This window comes from Nanorana parkeri, unplaced genomic scaffold (assembly GCF_000935625.1).
Source record: "Nanorana parkeri isolate BGI_ZX_2015 unplaced genomic scaffold, ASM93562v1 scaffold56, whole genome shotgun sequence".
Lineage (NCBI taxonomy): Eukaryota > Metazoa > Chordata > Amphibia > Anura > Dicroglossidae > Nanorana > Nanorana parkeri.
Genome location: NW_017306324.1, coordinates 1,340,215 through 1,362,614, shown reverse-complemented (window position 1 = coordinate 1,362,614; position 22,400 = coordinate 1,340,215). Strand labels below are relative to the sequence as shown.

The 22,400-nt window shown below is 45.5% G+C and overlaps 1 protein-coding gene across 2 annotated transcripts in view; it reads left to right on the top strand.

Moving 5' to 3' along the window:
- The window catches only part of USP19 (ubiquitin specific peptidase 19), a 78,684-nt gene that overhangs the window by 21,007 nt on the left and 35,277 nt on the right, over positions 1-22,400 (top strand). Inside the window, exons 5-14 of one of the 2 annotated variants that reach the window (XM_018576104.1) lie at positions 1,022-1,486; positions 4,096-4,447; positions 11,313-11,469; positions 12,981-13,052; positions 13,134-13,249; positions 15,540-15,748; positions 17,084-17,273; positions 19,041-19,174; positions 20,683-20,841; positions 21,557-21,667. In XM_018576104.1, coding sequence (XP_018431606.1) covers positions 1,022-1,486; positions 4,096-4,447; positions 11,313-11,469; positions 12,981-13,052; positions 13,134-13,249; positions 15,540-15,748; positions 17,084-17,273; positions 19,041-19,174; positions 20,683-20,841; positions 21,557-21,667 — 1,965 coding nt within the window. Of the gene's footprint in view, positions 1-1,021; positions 1,487-4,095; positions 4,448-11,312; positions 11,470-12,980; positions 13,053-13,133; positions 13,250-15,533; positions 15,749-17,083; positions 17,274-19,040; positions 19,175-20,682; positions 20,842-21,556; positions 21,668-22,400 lie in introns of both variants that reach the window. The other variant, XM_018576103.1, reaches the window with a different exon arrangement.

Sequence of the window (22,400 nt, the reverse complement as noted above, 5' to 3'; positions counted from 1 at the left end):
GCGGGCCCATGACTGGCACATCGGGTCTCCTCTGACAGATCAGAGGAAGATCGGCAAGCTTCCAGCTGCTGATCTTTCCTCCGATCACTAGACCTGGAAGTGATGTGCACTACACGGTGCACATTCTCCAGCTCTTAGAGCCAGGAGAAGAAGCTGGTGAGGCATATCTGCTTCATCCGCTTCTTTGGGGTCCCTAGGTGACATTAGGGGGTCTGAAAGACCCCTGATGTCTCCATAAAGAGGACCTGTCATATCATATTTGCCATTACATAGGGGCCTGTTGGCTAAGTTGCAGCACATCACATGTCCAGGTGACTTCTCTTGAGCTTTTTCCACACCCTCCATCTCTCGCAGAGGCCTTTGCAGAGTGGAGTGTTGCTGTCATTCAAGCATCTGTTCTGCGATGCACGTGTTGCCGCCTGCGGGCTGGATCAGATGCTTGACTTGCAGCTCTAGTGCTCTCTGCATGGCCTGGTGGGGATGGAGGCAGTGGCGTCCTAAGGGGGGTGCGGCCGCACCTGGGTGACACCATTGGAGGGTGACACCAAAATGACTGACAGTCATTTTGGTGTCATCCGCTCTAAAAGGTTGGGCACTCGATCATGGACCGAGAGCCCGACAGTGTCAGGAGAGAGGAGAGTACCCGGCGGCATACCTCATCCCGCCGGGTGAACGTCCTCCTCTCTCTGCCGGCGTCAATCACAAAGATGGCTGCCGGCAGTTGTCAAGCATGTGCGATTACGTCACATGCATGCCTGGTGACACCCGGTCTCCGCTCTGGGTGACACTCGGCCTCGGGACGCCTCTGGATGGAGGGAAGGAAAAGCTGAAGTATTGTCACCTGCTGCCCCCAAGCAGTGCTGATGTGAGCAGCTAGGAGTATTGTGTCCTACAGTAAGTTGTAATTAACAAAGTGCACAGAGATTATAAAAACTAAGAAGGTGTTACTGTTTTGGTTTTTTGTTGGGTGTACAGCCGGTTTAAAAACAGGTTGATATGTTACTACTTTATTCTTTTTTAGAAGAAGAAGAAAGATGTGGTTAAAGAGCAAGGGAAGCCGACTACAATAAAAGAAAACGGCAAAGCGAAAGCATCTTCAAAAGTATCCACATCTGATAAAAACCAGACTCAACCTGCTGGAAACTCTGAGAGGAAAAAGATCAAATCTGAGCAGAAGAGCGCTAAACGCAGTCAGGAAACGGTGGTAGTCCCCGTCGGAGGGAAGGGCCATGTCGCAAGGAAAACCGATGCTAGTTCAGCCACACCAAGTGGGCCGCAGGTTAGGAAAGGCTCGCCCCATAAACCCGTCTCTGCAGGAGATGCCAGCCCTCGCAGCCACCGAACTCTCTGCTCGGAGGATTCTACAAAGTGTGTGAACGGTAAAGGGTCGGGCAAACTTACTGACCGGACTCAGACCAGGGAAAGCTTAGCACCAGTAAAAAAGACAAGTCCCGTAAGAGATACTGCGAAGGCTACAGGAGACCAGGTAAGGACTGTAGGGGTCTCCTTTATGTAACTGAACCTTATTAAAGTAGTTTGTTCTAGTTGTGCACATGGTGGGAAAGGACAGAACTTTTGTCAGCCTATTCATAGTCTGTCATCATTGGGGAATTTTTACTCTATTCCTGTCTGTACAGGACAGATGGCAACAGAAATGGGAAATGTTCTCCAAGAAAGACAGACTGCAACAGAACACTTTTTTTTTTTAGTAAAATGGGAAAGTTACACAGTAATAATAATGTAACAATAATCCCATCTTCCTGTCCCAGTGACAACTGCTGTCCTCATTTCTTGTCTTGCTGTCACGGGGACAGGACATCAGGTGCAATCTCCCCAGTAGGGCCATGGACAAATAAAAATAAAAAAGCCCCTTTGAGAATATTTGCTTTTCCAAAGTCTGTCCAATGCTAAAAGAAAAAAGTAAAGTTTAGGCTGAAGTTGGACTTTAACCTCCCTGGCGGTCTGATTTTTAGTTTCTTTTTTTTCTTTCATGCTTGCACATGGCCGCCTCCCTCTTCACAAATCACCTGTATAGAAAAAAGTTGGGGTGTATGTTTGCCTCACCTCCGTCGATGAGACTAACTATGCATGCTATACAGTCGATGGGGCTGACTATGCAAGCTATAAGTTTGTAGTCCGAACGAAAAAAATAGAACAGTGTATGGCCAGCTATACAGTCCTGACATTACAAATGATGGAGCTGACTATGCAAGCTATACAGTCCTGGCAAATTAACTCTGAGCAGAAACAATCCCGGCACTGCAAGGGTTGTCTATGGAGCTAAAATAACATATACTCACCCAAAACTCGATCCTGCCTGGTTGCTAGACTGTTCCCTCCAGCCTCCCTCCCCCACCACCTCTGTGGTATAAGGACCTGCGAGTCATCATATCCAATACAGTGTATTGGATGTGAGGATGCCGAGGGACAATCCACTGCTGCATAGGAGAATAGAGGAGGCGTGGACTGGTCTCGTAGCCAGGTGGGATCGAGGTTCGGGTGGAGGATATCTTTGATATTTTGGCTCCCTAGACAAAACGGGCAGTAAACCTTTGCAGTGCAGGGGTAGCCCCACTGTAAGGGTTAATTTGGTTTCTGCCCGGAGTTCTTCTTTCAGTCTTGGCCTTTTTAAATGATGGCCTTTGCTATGTCCAGTCCACAAGTCGCCACAAAGTTTTTGCGTCGGGCTTTATTACTCTGGTATCTCTCTCCCTCTGGTATCTCTCTCCCTCTGGTATCTCTCTCCCTCTGGTATCTCTCTCCCTCTGGTATCTCTCTCCCTCTGGTATCTCTCTCCCTCTGGTATCTCTCTCCCTCTGGTATCTCTCTCCCTCTGGTATCTCTCTCCCTCTGGTATCTCTCTCCCTCTGGTATCTCTCTCCCTCTGGTATCTCTCTCCCTCTGGTATCTCTCTCCCTCTGGTATCTCTCTCCCTCTGGTATCAACTGACACAAACATGTAAATTTTCACCTTTTTAAATGTTCATTTGTAAACAAAAGTAAGAATGTGCATAGTTATTAGTGACAGAGGACTCTCTCTTTATATGAGGCTCAGTGTTCTTTGAGCCTCCCTTCTGTCTTCTGGTAGCAAGCAGCGAGTACAGGAGTTGTAATCTGTCCGGTGTGCTGCAATGAAAAGTCTGCGGCACCCTTGGCAAATAGTAAATGTTTACTGGAGAAGATTGTGAGATTAGCGAGGATTCTGCGACTCGATGATTCTGTTTCTAAAAATGACTCGGCTGCATATTGTCCATCTGGGTCTGGTTACCAAATGTAAAGTGGAGCCGCATCTAAAAATAGTAACGCGTCATTCTCTCGTGGTCACTTTCCCACCGTCTTAAAATAATTTCGCAAGTTTAAAGGGGAAACTGAGCATTTCACAACTTGAAGTGTTTCAATGCCCATCGTCTCTGAATGCAGGCGAATACGAGTACTCACCCAAATACTTGGTATCAGTACCGATACTAGTATCGGTGCATCCCTAATTTAAGTAAGCTGCTTGCAAAACCAGAGAATTCAGACTAAACAAAATGAAAAAAACACATAAACAGGATACAGTCAACTGCAGGTCAAAATGATCAGTAGAAGTTCTATGCAGATCTCAATGTTGAACTTGACCCTGTCACTCCTGTTTCCTAAACCTCCCTTTTGGTCAGAGGCTTTCAATCGCATGTGCTTATACTGGCCTTGTATACACCAGGGTGGTTGCGGATCAGTGCGGTTTCCGTGCAGATTTTAAAAGGGCGGTTTTGGGTGTTCAGCGCTGAAACGCAATAAAAAACGTCCAAAACCGCACTGATCAGCATGGTTCCATTATAAGCAGTATGGAAACTGCACTGATCAGCGCGGCAAAAAAGGGTCAGGGAGCAATTCGGGTGGTTCGGATCGAGCGGAGCCACGCGGTCGCATGTACGGTCCCGGTAGCAATGTATGGGATTGTTCATGTCGGCGGATCCCTGCGGCTGAACCGCCCTGGTGTGAACGGGGCCTTAATTGTATCTGTAATATTTTGTTGGTATAAATACACATATTAACATAAACTGTACATTATCCTATGTGATTTTATTTTTGATTGGATTTTTTTTTTTTTCTTAAGGCTGCTACACATGACCAAGAGATGATTCCTCTTCCTGATGTGCAGCTGGCGACTCCTTCGGCCTCTCCGTTGGTACAGCCTGGGTGCTCCTCCACACCAAGCAGCAGGATAGAGGAGAACACGGCTTCAGAAGTGACTGATCCCTCTAAAGAGTTAGCCGCGGCTGTTTCAGAGCAAGTCTTGGAATGTCAGCAGGAAGTCCCAAAACCCCACACTTTCCTTTATGAGGAGGAAAAGGTTGTGGATTCCCCAGTAATTCCAGCAACACAAGATGACCTCCTGGTTTTGGGGCAAGCACATGAAAACCTGATGGTTCCTAACATGGCCCACAGCCTGGAAGATGGTGGAGAAGGTAAATGTCCAGTCCTGCAGCATCTTTCCTGATGGCTTTCAACATTGGTTTCAGTTTGGGAATGTTTGCCTCCTGTTCTGGTTCCTAAATGATACTCCATCATAGTAACTAATTCTACCAAGTTTAGAGGAGCCGTCTTCATGATGTTTGGCCGTTTTCCTGCTGATTGGCTGGGATGCTGGTTTCCCGACCAAAACGGCATGGAGCCAGCCAAACGGCATGGAGCCGGCTTCATGATGTTTGGCCGGTTTCCTGCTGATTGGCTGGGATGCTGGTTTCCCGACCAAAACGGCATGGAGCCAGCCAAACGGCATGGAGCCGGCTTCATGATGTTTGGCCGGTTTCCTGCTGATTGGCCGGGAAACCAGCATCCCAGCCAATCGGCATGCAGCCGGCTTCCTGGGCAATCAAGAAGCTGGGCAGCAGGTAATAAAGATACACTGCCCGGCTTCCTGATTACCTGGGAAGCCGGCATCATGCTACCGGAAGTACCGATAGCTGTGCTCTGTATCGGCAAGTACCGAAATACAAATCTCAGTACTCGTACTCGATATTGAAAAACCGGCATTGGTGCATCCATAGTTTGAAGCTCACATCATAGATCGGATGCTGCAGATTTTATTGAGGTCTTTTACATTTCTTATAGCCATTTATATAGCACAAGCAATTTACGCAGCGCTTCACATACTTTACATTCACATCAGTGTTTGCCTTCAAGGAGCTACAATTTAAGGTCTCTATCTCGCAGGAGCCAATTAACCTTCCAGCATGTCTTTTAGAGTATGGAAGGAAAATAGAGTCCCCAGAGGAAACCCACGCAAGCACAGGTAGAACACGCAAACTCCATGCAGCCAGTGTCCTAGTTGGCATTCAAACAGAAGACCCCAGTGCTGCAAGACAGAAATCCTGACCGTAAACCACTGTGAAAGATGCGTTTGCATAGCGGGCAAAACGGGCCTTTTGTTGAGTTTTGCATTTGAACGAATGCATTGTGAGCTGCGATTTAACAAGCATACCCATGTATATAACCCCCCTGGCCCTCCAGCTGTGGTGAAACTACAAATCCCATGATTCATGTGTCTCGGAGTCGTGGCTGTGAGAATCTTGCCATGCCCCATGGGATTTGTAGTTCCACCACAGCTGGCGGGCCAGAGGTTCCTCACCCCTGCCCCAAACCATACGTAGCCAGTTTGTAACCATCCATCTGCGCCTCTTAATGATTGCTGTCTACTTTTAACAGTCAATTAGGAGGCTTGCCCCTTTCGCGTCGTCTGATCAGGGGGAGATCGGAGCGGTGCAGATCGGATGTCACCGCTGTCCAGTTTCTCCTCCATCTTGGGATGGATTAAAAAACTGAAGAAACCGGACTCTGTCGCTCTATAGGGAATTTGCTGTAAATGTGACCGTTTACATCAGATTTCCCCCAATCCGGCACAATCGGGTCCGTCGAAAGGGAACACTGTTCTGTTTGTTTTTCGGGAGTTGGGGGTAGCTGGGTGTAGACTGACACCTGTCCATTTTTAGACCAGGCTGCCCATAGACTAACATTGAGCATCCAATCGGGTCCACCTGAAACTGACAGGCGGACCCGAGTGAAAGGGGCCTGAGATACTGAAGCAGACCAGGTTGCTTATCTTGCTTTGTTGGTAAATATAAAGTGGATTGTGACTTTAGATTGCTTTGTGTGGCAAGTTTAAGAAATTAGAAAAAAATGAAAGCTTTTCCACCTTTTGTATTGTACCCGTCTAGTCTGTAAAGTCTTCTGTCTTTTGTCCCTTTTTAGCCTAATTCTGGCCATATGTGGCATATGCTTAAAATGTTTATGCATTTTGGAACGGTGTGAAGCTTTGTGTATTTCTTCCAGATCTGTGCAGTAATCCAATGTTAAATTATTAGCTTCCTGTAATAAAGACCGGTCACTGCTGCGCTCTCTCCTTGTGCAGGGTGACTGGTCTTGTCTCCGCCCCCTCTTGTAATAAAGACCTCTCACTGCTCCTCTCTCTCCTTGTGCAGGGTGACTGGTCTTGTCTCCGCCCTCTCCTGTAATAAGACCTCTCACTGCTCCTCTCTCTCCTTGTGCAGGGTGACTGGTCTTGTCTCCGCCCTCTCCTGTAATAAGACCTCTCACTGCTCCTCTCTCTCCTTGTGCAGGGTGACTTGTCTTGTCTCCTCCCCCCTTCTGTAGTGGTTGTAGCCTGTTGGGTCTCTCCCACAACTCTGCACAGGCTATGAACTACACAGTGATTTGTCACTGCTGCTTTTAGAAGGTTATTACTGAGTTTGCAGAAACATTTGGTGTACACAAGTGGATATATATCCCTTGTGGTTTTTAAGGAACATACACAGTATATGCTTTAAAGTTTTTGTACCTGGAGTTCAGTTTTTAAGCAAGATTTTTATAATGGGTGATAAGTTAATTTTAAAGACATGTTAATGATCGTTCTGGTTCAGGAGCATAAAGGGGTGCAAAAAGGCCCACATTGCAATTCCTGGAGAACAAAAATGCTGCACCTACTCCCCTCTGATCTGACCAATACTCCTTAACCAGTTGACATCCGCGGTGTTAAACCCCCTTCCCATCCAGGCCATTTTTCAGTATTCAGCGCTGCGGTACTTTAACTGACATTTATTCCGTCATGCAGCGCTGTACTGAAATGAATTTTATACCCTTTTTTGGGGACAGATAGAGCTTTCTTTTGGTGGTATTTATTCACCACTGGGGTTATGTGTTACTTTTTCTTTTTTTTATTTATATATTTTTTTTTTTTGCACTTATAGGGGGATATTATATAGTGGGATAACAACCCCCTATATAATAGCAAAGGCACACTGACAGGTCCTCTTTATGGAGATATTAGGGGTCTCTAGGACCCCTAATATCACCTATGGACCCCAAAAGAAGCTGATAAAGCAGAGATCTGCTTTATCAGCTTCTTCTCTCTCCAGATGACTGACAGGTGAATGCGGAAGTGATGTAACACACATCACTTCTGCATTCACAGCCCGGACGGGGATCAGCAAGGAGCTGATCTCCCGTCCTCCTCCTCCTGACGCCCTCGGAGCCGGTCCCGGGATCCAAGATGGGGCAGCGGATCCCGGGAATCAAGCGATTGCGAACGAGCACATATAGGCGATCGGCGGGCTATGGACCCGCTGATCGCCTATATGTGTGACACCCGGTACCGGGTGTGTGCATTGTCGGGTCTTTTCTGCCCGTGCGTGCCCGCTAGGGGGCGCGCGCGAGCAGAAAAAAATTGCCGTCTAGAGACGGCAACCCGCAGATGCAGCAGTGCCGTCCGTCCGTTTTTCTACTACGGGCGGACGGCAAGAGGTTAAAAATTACAGCTGGGGCCTAACTTTTTAAGTTGTCAGCGGCGCTTCCTCCTAAAAAAATGGATTGGACTGACTGGTCCCTGAATTCCATATAAACCTGTCCACCCCTGCCCTACCTTAGGCAATGTAGTGTCTCTGCAGCCGGTGTAATACAAGATCCTCTCCTTTATCAGCAATTGCAAAATGCCTCAGCTTTTGGTCACATGACTAGAACACAAGGGACCCCAAAGCAACATTTCCTCCAGGAAAAGGTAGACTTTTCAGTCTTCAGTTGTCAGGCCCTCTCACCCTTTTGGTGCCAACCCTCATGTTAAACCCAGTGACATGGGGGATGTCCCCTGATTTGTTCCTTGTCACATCTGCCCTGGCCTTTTCGGGACTTGTAGTTCCACCGCAGGCTGACTGCCTCCTTCGATTGGCATAGTTGGCTGCCCCCTGTCATCCTTATCTCCGGTCTGAACCTTGTCACGCTGCAGCTCTGGCTTGTGAGAAAAGGTTATGTTATCCCAGCCCCCAGCCAGTCATCCTTTCTGATTATATTACCAGCTGCGTGGCCTTCTTGGAGACGGCAACAGGAACTCGTGTGTTTATTTCTTTCCTTTTTCTCCAAAATTGATTGGACTTGTTTCTGTAGTCTGGCACGGTTTTAGCTTGCCGCGTAGGGTGGTTTTAGTAGGAGGGATCCCCCATTTCCCCTGTGTGACCCTTTCTGGTAACTTTTCGGATTATGACTTGTCCCTCGACCAACAATCCGAGCCTCTGCTGTGAAGGTAATGGAAGCCAATTGCTTATCCGTGTACTACGAGATGTTAAAGACGACCGGCTTTACGTATTATGTGTGCGAGCCAAATATAGGTCGATGGTGTCTTCTGGCACATTGTTGTGGTTTATATTCTGTAGAAAACCCAGAGAAGCAGCTCGTTTCATGATATGTGAATAACAGACTTTATAATGTGCTTTAAGTGATTTAAGATTTTGAATACAAGAGGAAGTTCCTATTTACTTTCACAATGTGTTCCTTTTTATTGTTGTCATTATATGGCACATATTGGTCATATATGGTTCTGCTTCCCATTCTTCATTTGCATAGCCAACTTGCTTTCTTTTTCTTTCCATGCTTTTTTCTTTCCATGCTTTCTTTTTTCTTTCCATGCTTTCTTTTTTCTTTCCATGCTTGCTTTTTTCTTTCCATGCTTGCTTTTTTCTTTCCATGCTTGCTTTTTTCTTTCCATGCTTGCTTTTTTCTTTCCATGCTTGCTTTTTTCTTTCCATGCTTGCTTTTTTCTTTCCATGCTTGCTTTTTTCTTTCCATGCTTGCTTTTTTCTTTCCATGCTTTCTTCCTGTCATGTCATTATTTTCATTGACTAATACAATATTATTTTCAGGACCTTTTTTAAAGCCCATTGCTGCCAGTGACGTAAGGCATACATCGCTGGCAGCGGGCCCCCCCAGGACTCTGTTCAGCTGTGTAAAGCCAATGGTCAGCTTTAGACCGGAGGTGATTCTGGCAGCTGAGCCAGATCGCTTCCAGGGGCCGGTGAAGTGTGCCCACCCCCCGCTTTGCTTCCCAGGTTCCGCTGCACCTCCTTTTGGGCCCGGGGCCCTCATCACGTGTGTCAGCGTCTAAGAAGGGAAAGAGAATGGCAAACATCTGTTCACCAATGGCCTTCCCACTGAATGAAGCCTACGTATGAAAATTTCAATTGCGCTACACATGTTTTGGTATCGCCGTGTGTGCCAGAGTGAGAGCAATCATTCTAGGGCCACAGACAAGTCAACATGTTTCCAGTGTGTTCACATTGTCTTCCTAGAAAAACATAAAAATACAAAACTTGATAACTCAACCGAACATGTAATCATTTGAAACTGAACTCTGACCTTCCCTTCAATCTTGCACGGTTGCACCGGCTCCTCTCCTGGATTGAAATTGCCTCTGATTTCACTGCACACTGCGAGCTGCTCACAATGTGCATTAGAAGCTGCAGCAAGTCATTTCCGGACTGGAGGTATCATACAGCTGTTAACCCGCAGCCTGTCCTACCTCTGTCAGTGAGTCCATTTGATTTCAGTTAGGTGAGGAGGAGTATTAAGATAGGGTGCTGTGATGTTTTCTGTAAGCTAGGTACAGCCCTCTGCCGGCCCCTCCCACCATCCATGATCTGCCTGCATTGCAAAGTGAAGCACATAGACCTGGTGATGAGATTACTGGGTCTGAAATCAGGGCTGCAATAAAAAAAAGGAAAGCTTTTATTTTAAAACTCCATTTTGCACGTTGATGAGGTTGGGAGTGGGAGGTGCAAAGTAAACCTCAGCTTTAGTGATGATTTCTTTGTAATTATAGATCCATCTCCTAATGAAGCAGACCTAATATCCGTGGAAACTGAGTGTGAATTATCCTCGTCCCCCTGCATGAACCGGTTCCAGACAAATGAGCAAAGTAAGTGTGTAACTTAAGATTGCTGAATAACCAAGCTGTGGGGTTTGTGGTTTTTCTAGAGCAAAATGAACACTTTGAGCCATACATAGGTGGGGATGTGTTGACTTGTCATTTTGTAAAACTTTGTTTATTTTAATATAACCATTAAATCTTTGTCTTCTGTTTAACCGCTTGAAGACCAGGTGTTTAGATCCCCTACCTGGCCAGGCCATTTTTCAGTGTTCAGCGCTGCAGTACTTTGACTGACATTTATTCCGTCATGCAACGCTGTACTGAAATGAATTTTATACCATTTTTTGGGGACAGATAGAGCTTTATTTTGGTGGTATTTAATCACCACTGCGGGTTTTATTTTTTACTATATTCAGGAGAAATTACTGAAAATGGAGAAAAAAACGTTTTTTTTTTTTTTACTTTATGCTATAAAACAGCTAATATTACCCACTTTTTAGGTAAAATATAAAAGACGGGGTCACGTCGGGTAAATAGACACCAAACATGTCAAGCGTCAAAATTGCGCGCACTCGCAAAATCGCAAAAAACTAGCATACCCAAAATTGGCCATAGGCGACGCTTTAAAAGCTTTTACCGCTCATCAGTTTAGTGTTATCAGTGATTGATGGCCCTAGAACTATTGCTCTCATTCCGACGTTCGCGGCGATATGTAACATGTGTGGCGTAATGGGTGCAATCGTCGTTTTCGCAGGTATGCGCACCTTACGCATGTTTACATGCAAGTATGTAACAGGACGTGTATACACGCCCAGTTACATCCAAGAAGCTCCCGGCAGGCCGTGTATACACAGCGGCTGGCCGGGAGGTAGTTAAATACACTATGGGGCATAGAGTATGTATAAAGCAGTGACCATTATGCTGGTGTGTAGACAAGTATGGGTATATTTTTGCTGCCAGCAAAGATTGAGGGTCTGTCATTCCCCCACTTTTGTCTGTGGGACTGCCTGGGAGATTTCCCCTCACATCCTGTCCTGGATATACGCTTTTTTACCAAACAGGAAGTGACGAGGCCTGCATAATAAAGCTCTGTGTATTTTGCAGTGGCAGAGGAGTTATTATATTGTCTCCTTGTTTTCTAGAAGCTGAGCCGTACGTGAACCTGACCTTCGTAAAGAATGATCACTACGAGAAGGGGAACGACGTGGTTGTCGTGCATGTTTATGTCAAGCAGATCTGCAAGGAGACCTCTCGTGTGCTGTTTCGGGAGCAGGATTTCACTCTGATCTTTAAGACTAGGTAAGTTTCCTTAGCTCACAACACACCAATGGGGTTCCGCTTATTGTAGAAGCTACTGCATGAACTGATTGTCAGCCTCTGCATTGCAAGCTTTGTGATGTTAAAGGAGATTTATGGGGTGAGTGAAGAAACACATAATTCAAGCCGACCCTGTGACAAAGAAGCTGTCACAGGTCGGCTCTATTGATCGGGAAGTCAGCGAACACACACTGCCGATCATCTCCCTGCAGAGAGTGGTGACTGTCAATCACCGCTCCCTGAAAGGATTCCCCCCTCCTCTCTCCGATCCTCTAGCGCTGACTGGAGGAATGGACAGGGGAAGAGGGCAAGCATAGCTGGCTCTCTCTCTAGATAGGCAGTGCCCGCTGTCAATCAGCCAGCAGGGTGGATCTAGACAGTATTGTCGGGATCCAGCCCGTCTGCGGTGCTCTCAGTATATAGCGGGCAATAACCTGTTATATACTAAGTTTTGGGTCATGAGAGGACGTTCGTATATGCCCTCCTGTCACCCTAAAGAGAACTATGGGGAAGAAAAGGTTACCCCATAGTTCTCTTTTCAATGGAATACATTTTGCATTGTGCGTGTAGTTCAGGCACCGTGCTTGCATCTGCTGATATACAGTATAGTTTGTAGAAAAGACTTAAAGGCTAATTCCACTTTCCCAGGTGAATTTAGGGAAAATAGAATTACTCCCTCCAATCTGGTCCCTTCTCCTTCACTCCCCCCGTCCTTACCTGAACGCTGCTTCCCCTCCTGCCAGTGAACTACCCATACTCTGTACACAGCAGCGCAAATGGCAAGCACTCATTGGTCAGCGCATTTACCTGACTGTGAGAAAGGGGGCCAGATTGGAGAGCGTAATTCCATTTTACTAAATTCTCCTGGGAAAGTGGAATTACCCTTTTAAGTTCTTTCCTTTTGGAACTGTTAGCTTTTTTTAGGGCAGTGGAATCCTGGCATGGAACCATGGAGGTGTAAATTCCCTATAAGGCAGTCCATGTAAAGCGCAAACTAAAGAGAATGCAATAATGTATGGAATTATAAGAATAGCACATGTATACTTAAAACATTGACTTTCCTAATCTACGTAAATGACAGATTTTTACTTCTTTAATGGCCCGGTCGCACCATCACCACTAAACATGGTTGGATGTGTTGCCATGCCATTACTTTTTAATGGCCCCCCAATGCAGCACACTCTGAAGCACCACAGAAATAGAGCAGTAGTGACAAACATCGTTCCCTTCCCTCCCCAGCATCCCACAAAATCGATGGGCTTTAGTAACTCATCCTGCTGCAATGCATGATAAAGTTTGTTACGGCACATGGGTTATCACAATGCTATGTAGTGTGAACAGGCCCTTATTTATTGTAGGGCAAATTATGTGTGTTACGTTTTTGTGAATTTTTACTTGCTGCATTAGGATATTGAATTACTGCGCTACATTGCAAGAATAATCTCTTATGTTTTGAGACCTGAAGGAAATATTAATTATTGTTGTGTTGGTAGTGATCCTAACTTTCTGAGGCTTCATCCCGGTTGTGGTCCTGACCCAGTCTTCAGATGGCAAGTGAAGCTCAGGTGAGTCGTCGGTGTGTTCTAATATGTTTCTGGTTCTGCTCGAAGGTGGATGCAGGCGAACAATTGTCTTCTTTATTTTAGGAACCTTATAGAGCCAGATTTGTGCAGGTTCAACTTCACAGGCTCTCGAATTGATATCTCCCTGCAGAAGAAACAGTGCCAGAGATGGGGAGGTCTGGAGGCTCCAACCACACAAGGTCTGCACCCTGAATTCCACCTTTTTATATACTATGGCCTTTATATTAGGATTGGCTTCATGATATCATTTCGTCTAGGGACTAAAATAGTTATATTCGTCTGATCCTGAGTCGGCTTGCTGTTAGACCAGACTTTCCAGTGTCTCTCCCCCTCTGCTGCAGCGGTCTAAGGAGTTCCTTGAGTCATCATGTCTAATACACTGTGTATTGGACGTGAGGACACAGAGGGACATACCTCCGCTGCAGAGTAGAAGGAAAGAGGCTGAAGGGAGGGCACACAGTGACAGCCAGCCCGCCCCGAGGTTCGGGTGAGTATAACTTTTTTTTCTTATTTTAGTGGCTAGACGACAAAAATGAGCAGTTACCCTTGTTGTGCAGGGGTAGCCCTTTTTTTTCCATTTTCCCCTCTGAGTTCTGCTTTACGAATGACAATTGTGACATGGCAATGCATGCTATAACACCTTAACAGTGATGGTGGCATCACAATACTGACTTTCATGAAACTGATGTCACTATAGTGCATAACCATACTGTAGGCACTACATGACTTGCTGTGGCTTTACATCACCAATCTTGACACTGCAGTGTAGGGCTGCAGCTAACGATTATTTTCATAATCGATTAGTTGGCCGATTTATTAAGTTCGATTAATCGGATAAATAAAAAAAAGGCTCCAGTGATGGACTACTAGTTTGTATTGAGATTGTAGTCCATCACAGGAGCAAGCTTGGCGCGGTGGAAGTAAAAACAAAGTGTGGTGTGCAATATAGTACATTGTCCCACACACCTGGTCCACCACTATATCCCCGCACACCTGTTCCACACTGCAGCTCCGTACACCTATTCCACCACTGACTTGCTTTCAGAAGGTGGGCCCTCGTTTGTCAGCGGGCCAGCGACGGATGAGGGAGATTGCGGCGTGCGCGGCTTCAGCGTGCGATGGGCGTGGCTTATGCGGCCTGTGCCGTGGGCACGGCGGCCGCAGCGTGTGACTTTGTCATCAGATGTTTTATTTTTTGTAAACTTTTATTTTTTTATTTTTTACTTTACTGTTGGGGTGGGGGGGTGGGGGCTTTGGGGAAATATTTTAGGGGTCTAAACAGATCCCTGATATTTCCCTTTTTAAAATAGAAAAAGGGAATGAGAACACAGTCCACAATCTCTTATTCTGCAGCATCTGTTATAACTGAACAGGAATCCTCTATACTGAGTGTTCCTGTTTGTTCATAACTTGTGGACATAGTATGTTTACTATATCCACAATCATGAATGAACAGGAAGTGATGTAGATACTTCCCATGCATTCATAATTGGGGACACACTAAACACACTCTGTCCTCCAATTATTTACAAGCACTCAGCGATCACTGATCACCAAGTGATTGTACCGCTCAATATCCTGACTCGCTGTCACAGGAGGACCGGGAGGAGAGCTCAATCTCCTGACAGCTGACTCCTCCCCCGCACTACCGGCCTGACCTCCATTGACAGCTGCCTCCACACTGCCGCTCTCATCTGTCACAGGAGGCTGAGCAGGGAGTTGCAGGGGAGAGCTCAGCCTCCTGTGACAGACCAGGAGAGCAGCAGTGTGGGGGCGGAGGCAGCTATCCCACACCGCCGCTCTACTAGTCTGTCACAGGAGGCTGAGAGGTGCGGGAGAAGAGACGCCAGCCGCTCACAGCGCTCTCGTCCCCCGCTTCACTCGGCTTCCTGTGACAGTTTCTCAGCGCCCAGTGGGGAGGAGAGAATAGGACGCACCGCTATTTTGGGCCGAAAGATAGCGCTTTCCCCATTTTGCCAAAAGTGCCATTTTCGGCCGATATGTTTCAGTGGCCGAAATTTCGGTGCATCCCTAGTCAAAATAGTTTAATTCCTACTGTATTCTCGACGTTTACGGTCATATCAAACCGCCAATGACCTCACAAGACTTCGAAATAACTGTGTTTACTGGGACATCCCACTACTGTGACATCAGAATAACAATTCTTCAGGAATGACTTTGAATTAACACTGCCATGCAAGGATTAAAAGTTACATCTCCGTAACGCTTCACTGACCTGATTTAAAGATGCTTTTATGTTGTGTTGACGTTCATTATATTACTACTAAACCTGCATGTTTAGGGTTGTTTTTTCCAATTAAAATATATGTAGCGTTGTGAATCATGCAATTTTTTTTTTTTTTTTATAACCACCTGATTTTGAAGTAAACTTCTTCAAAGTAAAGCTTTTTGTAGATGTCTAAACCGGCTGCTAAACGGAAACTCTTGTTGGCCATTTTTAAGGTGCAGTGGGTGGTGCAAAGGTTGCAATGCCAGCCAGCCCTGCCCCCCTCGATAAAGCACAGCCGGGGAGTAACCAGCATGCCCTGTCCAGCAAAGAGGAGGCCAGAGGCGTTGAAAAGGAGAAACCCCGATCAGAAGAGGCCAGTTTGGAGAAGGTCACACCAAGAACAGCAGCTGATCACGTCACTGTTAAATCTGAGCCACTTCTGCCTTCTGTAAGTATCCAGAGCAGCAGTGTTCACCTTTTCATTTTCAACAGATATCTTGAAATACAAACTCCCGCAAAGAGCAGGGTGGCCATAGCATGGGTGCTGTTTGCTTGCTTAGGTATATTTGCTTTGGGGCTCTGCTGGCATTGTGTGCAGAGTTCCAGTCTCTGGACCCAACGCCAAGTGATGTCTTCTGGGAGGGGAGGTTGCAGAACTACTAGTAAGTCTTGAAACTTTGCACTTCCGGTCACTGCAACGCAGAGGACGGGGTCTCACTGATGCTTCCGGTTTTGGCCCAGCGAGCGGTTTTCGGGAGATCGAGCTGGCTTTGAAAGACCACTACACTCTCTGCTGCGCCCTCTGCAAGATGAACATATCAGAAGGAGCAGCAGCAGTGACATTGACGGGCACATCTTGGCACCAGTGATCGCCAGGTAAGCAGAGTGCTCCCCTCGTCTCTCTTGCTTATGGGTTTTGTATAGGGATCCACCGATACCGGTATTTTGGTATCGAGTAAGAGTACCGATATTCTTTTTTTTTTTTCGGTACTCCCCGATACAGAGTACCGGAAGTGGGCCATCCCCATGCTTCTCATCACTAGGTGAAGAGAAAGAATGGAGCCGGCTTTCTGGCCAATCAGGAAGCCTGGTGCTGTGTAATGACGCGGCAACCAGCTACCTGATTGCCCGGGAAGCCGTCTCCATGCCCCCTCGTTATGAGGTGACTACGGAGCATGAAGCCAGCTTGCTGACCAATCAGAAAGCCGGGCATCACGTCATTACACACTGCCCGGCTTCCTGATTGGCAGAAGTGACGAGAGAGCATGGACCTGGCTTCTCGACCAATCAGGAAGCCGGGCAGCATGTAATGACGCACTGGCCGGCTTCCTGATACTGGAAGTATCGGGCTAGGCATCGGAGCATTTGGGCGAGTACGTGTACTCGCCCAAATACTCTGGACCGATACTAGTATCGGTGCATCCCTAGTTTTGTACATGTTTGCATTTGTCACAGTCCTCCGAGGTTGTCTGTACTTAGTGATAAAACACAGGAAAATGCATTTAATTTCTGCATATTGCAGAAATGTGTAAGGACAGACAGACACATATCCACATCTTATCCTTCCCTATTGGCTCCCCCCTCTCCTGGCCTGCAGTAGTAAGCAGATGCCATAGACCAGTGGTCAGCAGCGGGGTGCATGTTGGGTGTGAATGAGTCACATAAAAAGATATCCGTATTTGATATGAACTGTTTTGTTGTTTTCTGCACAGATTTAAATGAAAAACAACCCTAACATATAAATAGGCTGCAAGTTTAATGGCGCATTTCTTATTGTCCATAGCCCAAACCAACGTGCATGGTCCCTCCTATGACACACAGTGCTATAAGCAGCGACAGTGCACAGGAGGAAGAGGAGAAGAGAGTCTGCCTGCCAGGTTTTACCGGTCTGGTCAATCTGGGAAACACTTGCTTCATGAACAGCGTTATCCAGTCTCTTTCCAACACACGTGAGCTTAGGGATTATTTCCAAGGTTAGTAACTACTTTCCTTTTCTTTCCTTTTCTTTTCTTTCATTTAATTGATAGAAATGTGCTTTTGTGAGGAACTTTTTATGGCGCTCTTTTATACCCGGTTGGTCCAATGAGAGCATCATTTCCTTACAGCACAAGTCTTTAATCACACATAGCTAGCTTGTACAAAAGTATAAAGCTAGGGCATGGAAAGGAGAAAATAAAGGAGTAATATGTTCCGACATTATATAACATCCTTATGTCTTTATGGCATCCTGCTAGATGTTTATACTCCCGGATAGCGAACAATGAATTACCCTTGTGAATGCTTCCTATGATGGAACATCTATATACAGTCTTTCGGCTTAAGCAAAAGAAAAAAAGCAATTTGAACAAACATGATCATTGAGGATCCCAGTATAGTTTTTAGGCGACAGCAGAAGAATACAAAAATGAAGTTACATTTTCTTGATATGCCAAGCTATGTAAAAGCAATTCTGTCGCTAAAGAGAAAATAACAGCCACTCCTGTAAAAGAAGAGATTAAATAATTGCCTTTCTGGTGACTCCAATCCTTGATGTCATGAAGAGCTCCTTTGATCGCTGGTAGCCGACACTATCTAAAGCCCCGTTCACATTGAGCGATTTATCGCGTGGCAAATTACCGCGCGATATCGCGCTCCAATGCATTCCAATGGGGCAAAGGGTCCTGCTGTCGCGGGTCGTGTGTCGCTACAGCAGGACCCTTTTTGGAGCGGATTTAGCCGCGATTCAAGCTTGCTCAATGCAAGCTTGAACACGATATCGTGCGGCAAATCTCACGATATCGCACAATATGCAAATCGCGCGACAAACGCGCCATATGCATATCGCGCAGTGGGCACGGGGCCTAAGGTGTGTAGGATACCTGGTCTCCCTCGGGACAAATGATTCCTTCCACCAACTTCCTCAATACAGTGTCCTGTAGCCGTGGAGAAACCACAGTGCCTACCGGGAGAAGCGCTGTCTGACCCGCTATGTGAAAGTGTCAGATATCTGCAGTGGTTGTAGTGAGGAAGACTATTTAGCTCACCACCTGATAGAAAGTTGAGCATTCCAATTACTATTTGGAATTGGGGGTCACATTTTGTAATATAGTGACTCCTTTATTTTAAAGGAGAAGTCAGCAATGGCAGTCTGCATACTCTCTCTGGCCAAAAGTTGTGGACACCTGACCATCACACGTATATGAGCTTGTTGGACATCCATATCCAACACCAAGGGCTTCCCCTTTCTGGCTATGACAACCTCCACTGGAAAAGTAGAATTAAACTTTCAAGGTTTTTTTTTTTTTTTTCCTGTATACATCTACTGCTAGCAATCAGCGTTCCAATTCATCCCAATGGCGTTGATTAGGTTTAAGGTCGGGGGCTCTGAATGGGTCACTCAAGTTCCTCCTCACAGATTCCATCAAACCATGTCTTCATGGAGCTGGCTTGTACTCTGGGGCACAGTTATACTGAACAGAAAAGGATCTTCCCCAAATGGTTACCACAAGGTTGGAAATGCACAGTTGTCTAAATATGTCTGCTGTAACATTACCAGTACCATTCACTGGAAAAACCTCAACTCAGTCGTTTGGAGAGACGTCCACATACTTTGGCCATGCAGTGTAGTTCTGTCTTGACTAATTGGTCTCTTTTTTTTTTTTGGGGTGCCTGCTCTATTAAATACACCTTTTTAATTTCAGACTTATTTTTGTTTATCGCAGTTTACCTGCTTATCATTTCTGTATCCTTTTTCTTACTAGATCATTCGTTTGAGTCAGAGATCAACTGCAACAACCCTCTAGGAACGGGCGGGCGTCTTGCAGTTAGCTTTGCTGTGTTGTTAAGAGCGCTCTGGAAAGGCACACATCACGCCTTCCAGCCATCTAAACTCAAGGTATCCGCATCTTGTCTCCCTAACTAATGTTTTTTTAATGAGGCGTGTTAGAGCAGATATAAGGTTTGTAGTGTTATTTTTAATTTCTTTCTGTATTGGTAATAGAACAGAATTTCCACAAAGCAATTTTGGATGCCTGTGACTTTGCATTTGTAAAAGCTGTTTGATAATGAACCCATCTGTATTCAAGATTGTTAACACTGTGCATGTTAAAGAGTAAAATTCTCCTTTTAACAAACTAACCTCTGTATGCCAATTTGCATACCTATTATTTTTTTTTTTGACATTTAGGGTATGTTCACACCAGCAGCCGCGTTCAATCGCACAGTTGCTGTTGTGAATCTCCCCGAAGAGTGGCAATGTGCTCGATTTTGAGCTGCATCACTTTTTTTTTTTTTTTTACCACTTTATTGAAATGTCACAACTGACATATTTCACATCACTCAGTTCTATAGACCCGTCGTGCACACCACCGGAATGTGGTGGCAGTTTGCCTTGTCTAGTTTTCAGGCTCCGCTGGAATAAACGGCCAGCACAATCCAAGTGCAGATAACATGGACCGACCTTAATCTGAACTCCAGGCTAAATACAAAGAAGGGAGTTTATAAAAACTGGAGCAAACAAATTCTGGAGCAGTTGCCTATGGTAACCAACCAGCTTCTCTCTTTCATTTTCAAATCCTAACTAAACAATGGCACACTGCAGCCCTGTCTGGTGGGGGAGGAGAACAGAGTTTACTCTGCTGCAGTTAGGTAACACTTACAAGTCTTGTCCCTCCTCCACTCTGTCATTGGACAGAGCAGTCCAATGACAGAGTGAGCAGTGAGCTCACCTCTTCTATCGGCATGTCCCTTGTTGGCACATGAGTACTGCAGCACAGGTGACTGGCTCCTTGTGCTGCTTCTCTCGCTCCCAGTCTGTTGTACAGGCACTGCAAGAAGTTGATGGCAAGTCACATTCAGGTACTTTTAGGCCTGGTTCACACCTATGTGTTTTTGAGCAGTCGAAAAAGCTTTAAAACGCCCCAAAAAAAAAAAAAATCCCATGATTTTCGATGACCTTAGTTCACACCAGCCAAACGCAAAAAAAAAAGTACATGAGCTTCTTTTTGTTTTAGCGTTTTAAAGCTTGTTTTCTCCCATGGACTTCAACGGAAACGCCATGAAACGCATGGTAGAAGCATGCTGCACATTTTTGTGCGCATTTATCCATTGACCGCAATGTTTCTTGAGCTGCCAGTCAAAACGTTCATCTTTACGTGTGCATAAATGTGCAAAAAAAAGCATGCTGAACCCGCATGTACAAACGCGCAAAAACGATGCCACCTAGGTGTGAACAGGGCCCTACTGCTTGCATTTAATGATGTCTGAATACAGAGCTACGTTATTGCGTTTGTTATACGTGCCTGGAATTTCGCTTTAACAATATGTTTTTGGATAAGTATGCATTTTTTGCTTTGGCAAATATCGCGCTTATGTGACTGCCCTTTAATAACATACTTTCTGCAGGCGATTGTTGCAAGCAAAGCCAGCCAGTTCACCGGGTATGCCCAGCATGATGCTCAGGAGTTCATGGCTTTCCTGCTGGATGGGCTTCATGAAGATCTGAACAGGATTCAGAACAAGCCATACACTGAGACTGTGGACTCGGACGGAAGGCCGGATGAGGTACAGCCAATGCTTCTGACTTAATTTAAGAACCAATTTGTGACCTATAGGTAATCTTATATTGTCCATTTCTTAGGATTGCAGTAAACAGACTCTTGTGGGCACGTGTACTGTCCAGGCTTTTATTAACACTGGGTCAGTTCTCCTAAAACTGACATCTTAGATGTTTGGTGGATGCTGCCGCATTAAACTACAAAACTGTTCCTTGCATCCGTTTGGTAACTTTTAAGTTCTCCAATACAGCACAAAGGAATCCCATTCGCCCTGCTTTATATTTAAAGGAGAACTATGAGGTGAGTGATTTACACTCATCCTCAGAGCCGACGTGTGCAATTGTTGGGATCCATCCCGGCTGCGGCGCTCTCCGTATATAGCGGGCAATAGCTTGCTATATACTGAGCTTTGGGTCACGGGAGGAGGTTAGCATATGTTCTCCCGTTACCCTGAAGAGAACAATGGGATTAAAAGGTTACCCCATAGTTCGCTTTTAATGTATATAATGAAGGGTGCATCAAACGCTGTGGCACGATCCTAGATTGTGGGATGCAGATCCCAAAACTAAGGTGAAAAGGAACCGTAAGAAGCTAGGGACTGGAGAGCTTACTATTTTATTAAATGTTTGTAAGAACCTGCTAATGTATTTTTGTTAGTAGTTTCCTTTTACTCCCAGCAATTTTCCTGGTGATGTTGAACTTGTTGCGTTGTTTCCCGGCAGGAGGTTGCTGATGAGGCATGGCTGCGACATAAGATGAGGAATGACTCCTTTGTTGTCGACCTTTTCCAGGGCCAGTATAAGTCTAAGCTGGTGTGTCCTGTCTGTGCAAAGGTGGGTACATGGTGCATTAAAAAAATATATATATATATATAATTAGTCATATCTACTGCTGCCAAGTTAGGTTTAGGTACTTACAACTGCGTACATTAACACAAAATACATTCAATGATGTATTAAAAGTTACAGAGCTGCGTTCATTTTTGTTTTCTATATCTGCCTGCAGTTCAGCTGTAATGCATATATTAAATGTTAGTGATTGTGTGTTTTGGTTTTCTTCCCTACATGCAGCCAGGTAATCTGACCCCCATATAGCCTTAGCTGGCAAACACTGGGGTCTTGTGTTATTTGCAAGAAACTTCATGGAATCAATGGTCACACTTTCCAGTTCAATGCACAAATACTGTTCTCTGCAAATTTCAGATGTTATTATTTTGGGAAGGGCTCATATCTTCTGGAATCCAAATTAAATTGTTCAGGGTAATGAGCTCTTTCCTGCTGGTTGTGTTTGTGTTTTTTTTTTTTCCTATGATCACTTAGTGCCATTTCACGACTCTGCATTTTGGTGCAGGACGTTACAGACAGTCTTGTATGTTGCCTTAGTGCAGTTTCCAGCATAACTAGCTTTTAATTGGAATGAAGGTTACTATATGTAAAGCATGTTTAAAGCACAAAGCAGCTGAAACCACAGTGGGTGTGAAGCTACCCTTAAAAAGCGGTTCTCCTTTTGTGGCCCATTCCATTACAAAATAACACTACTTATCATTGAGAAAAAAAAATATATATA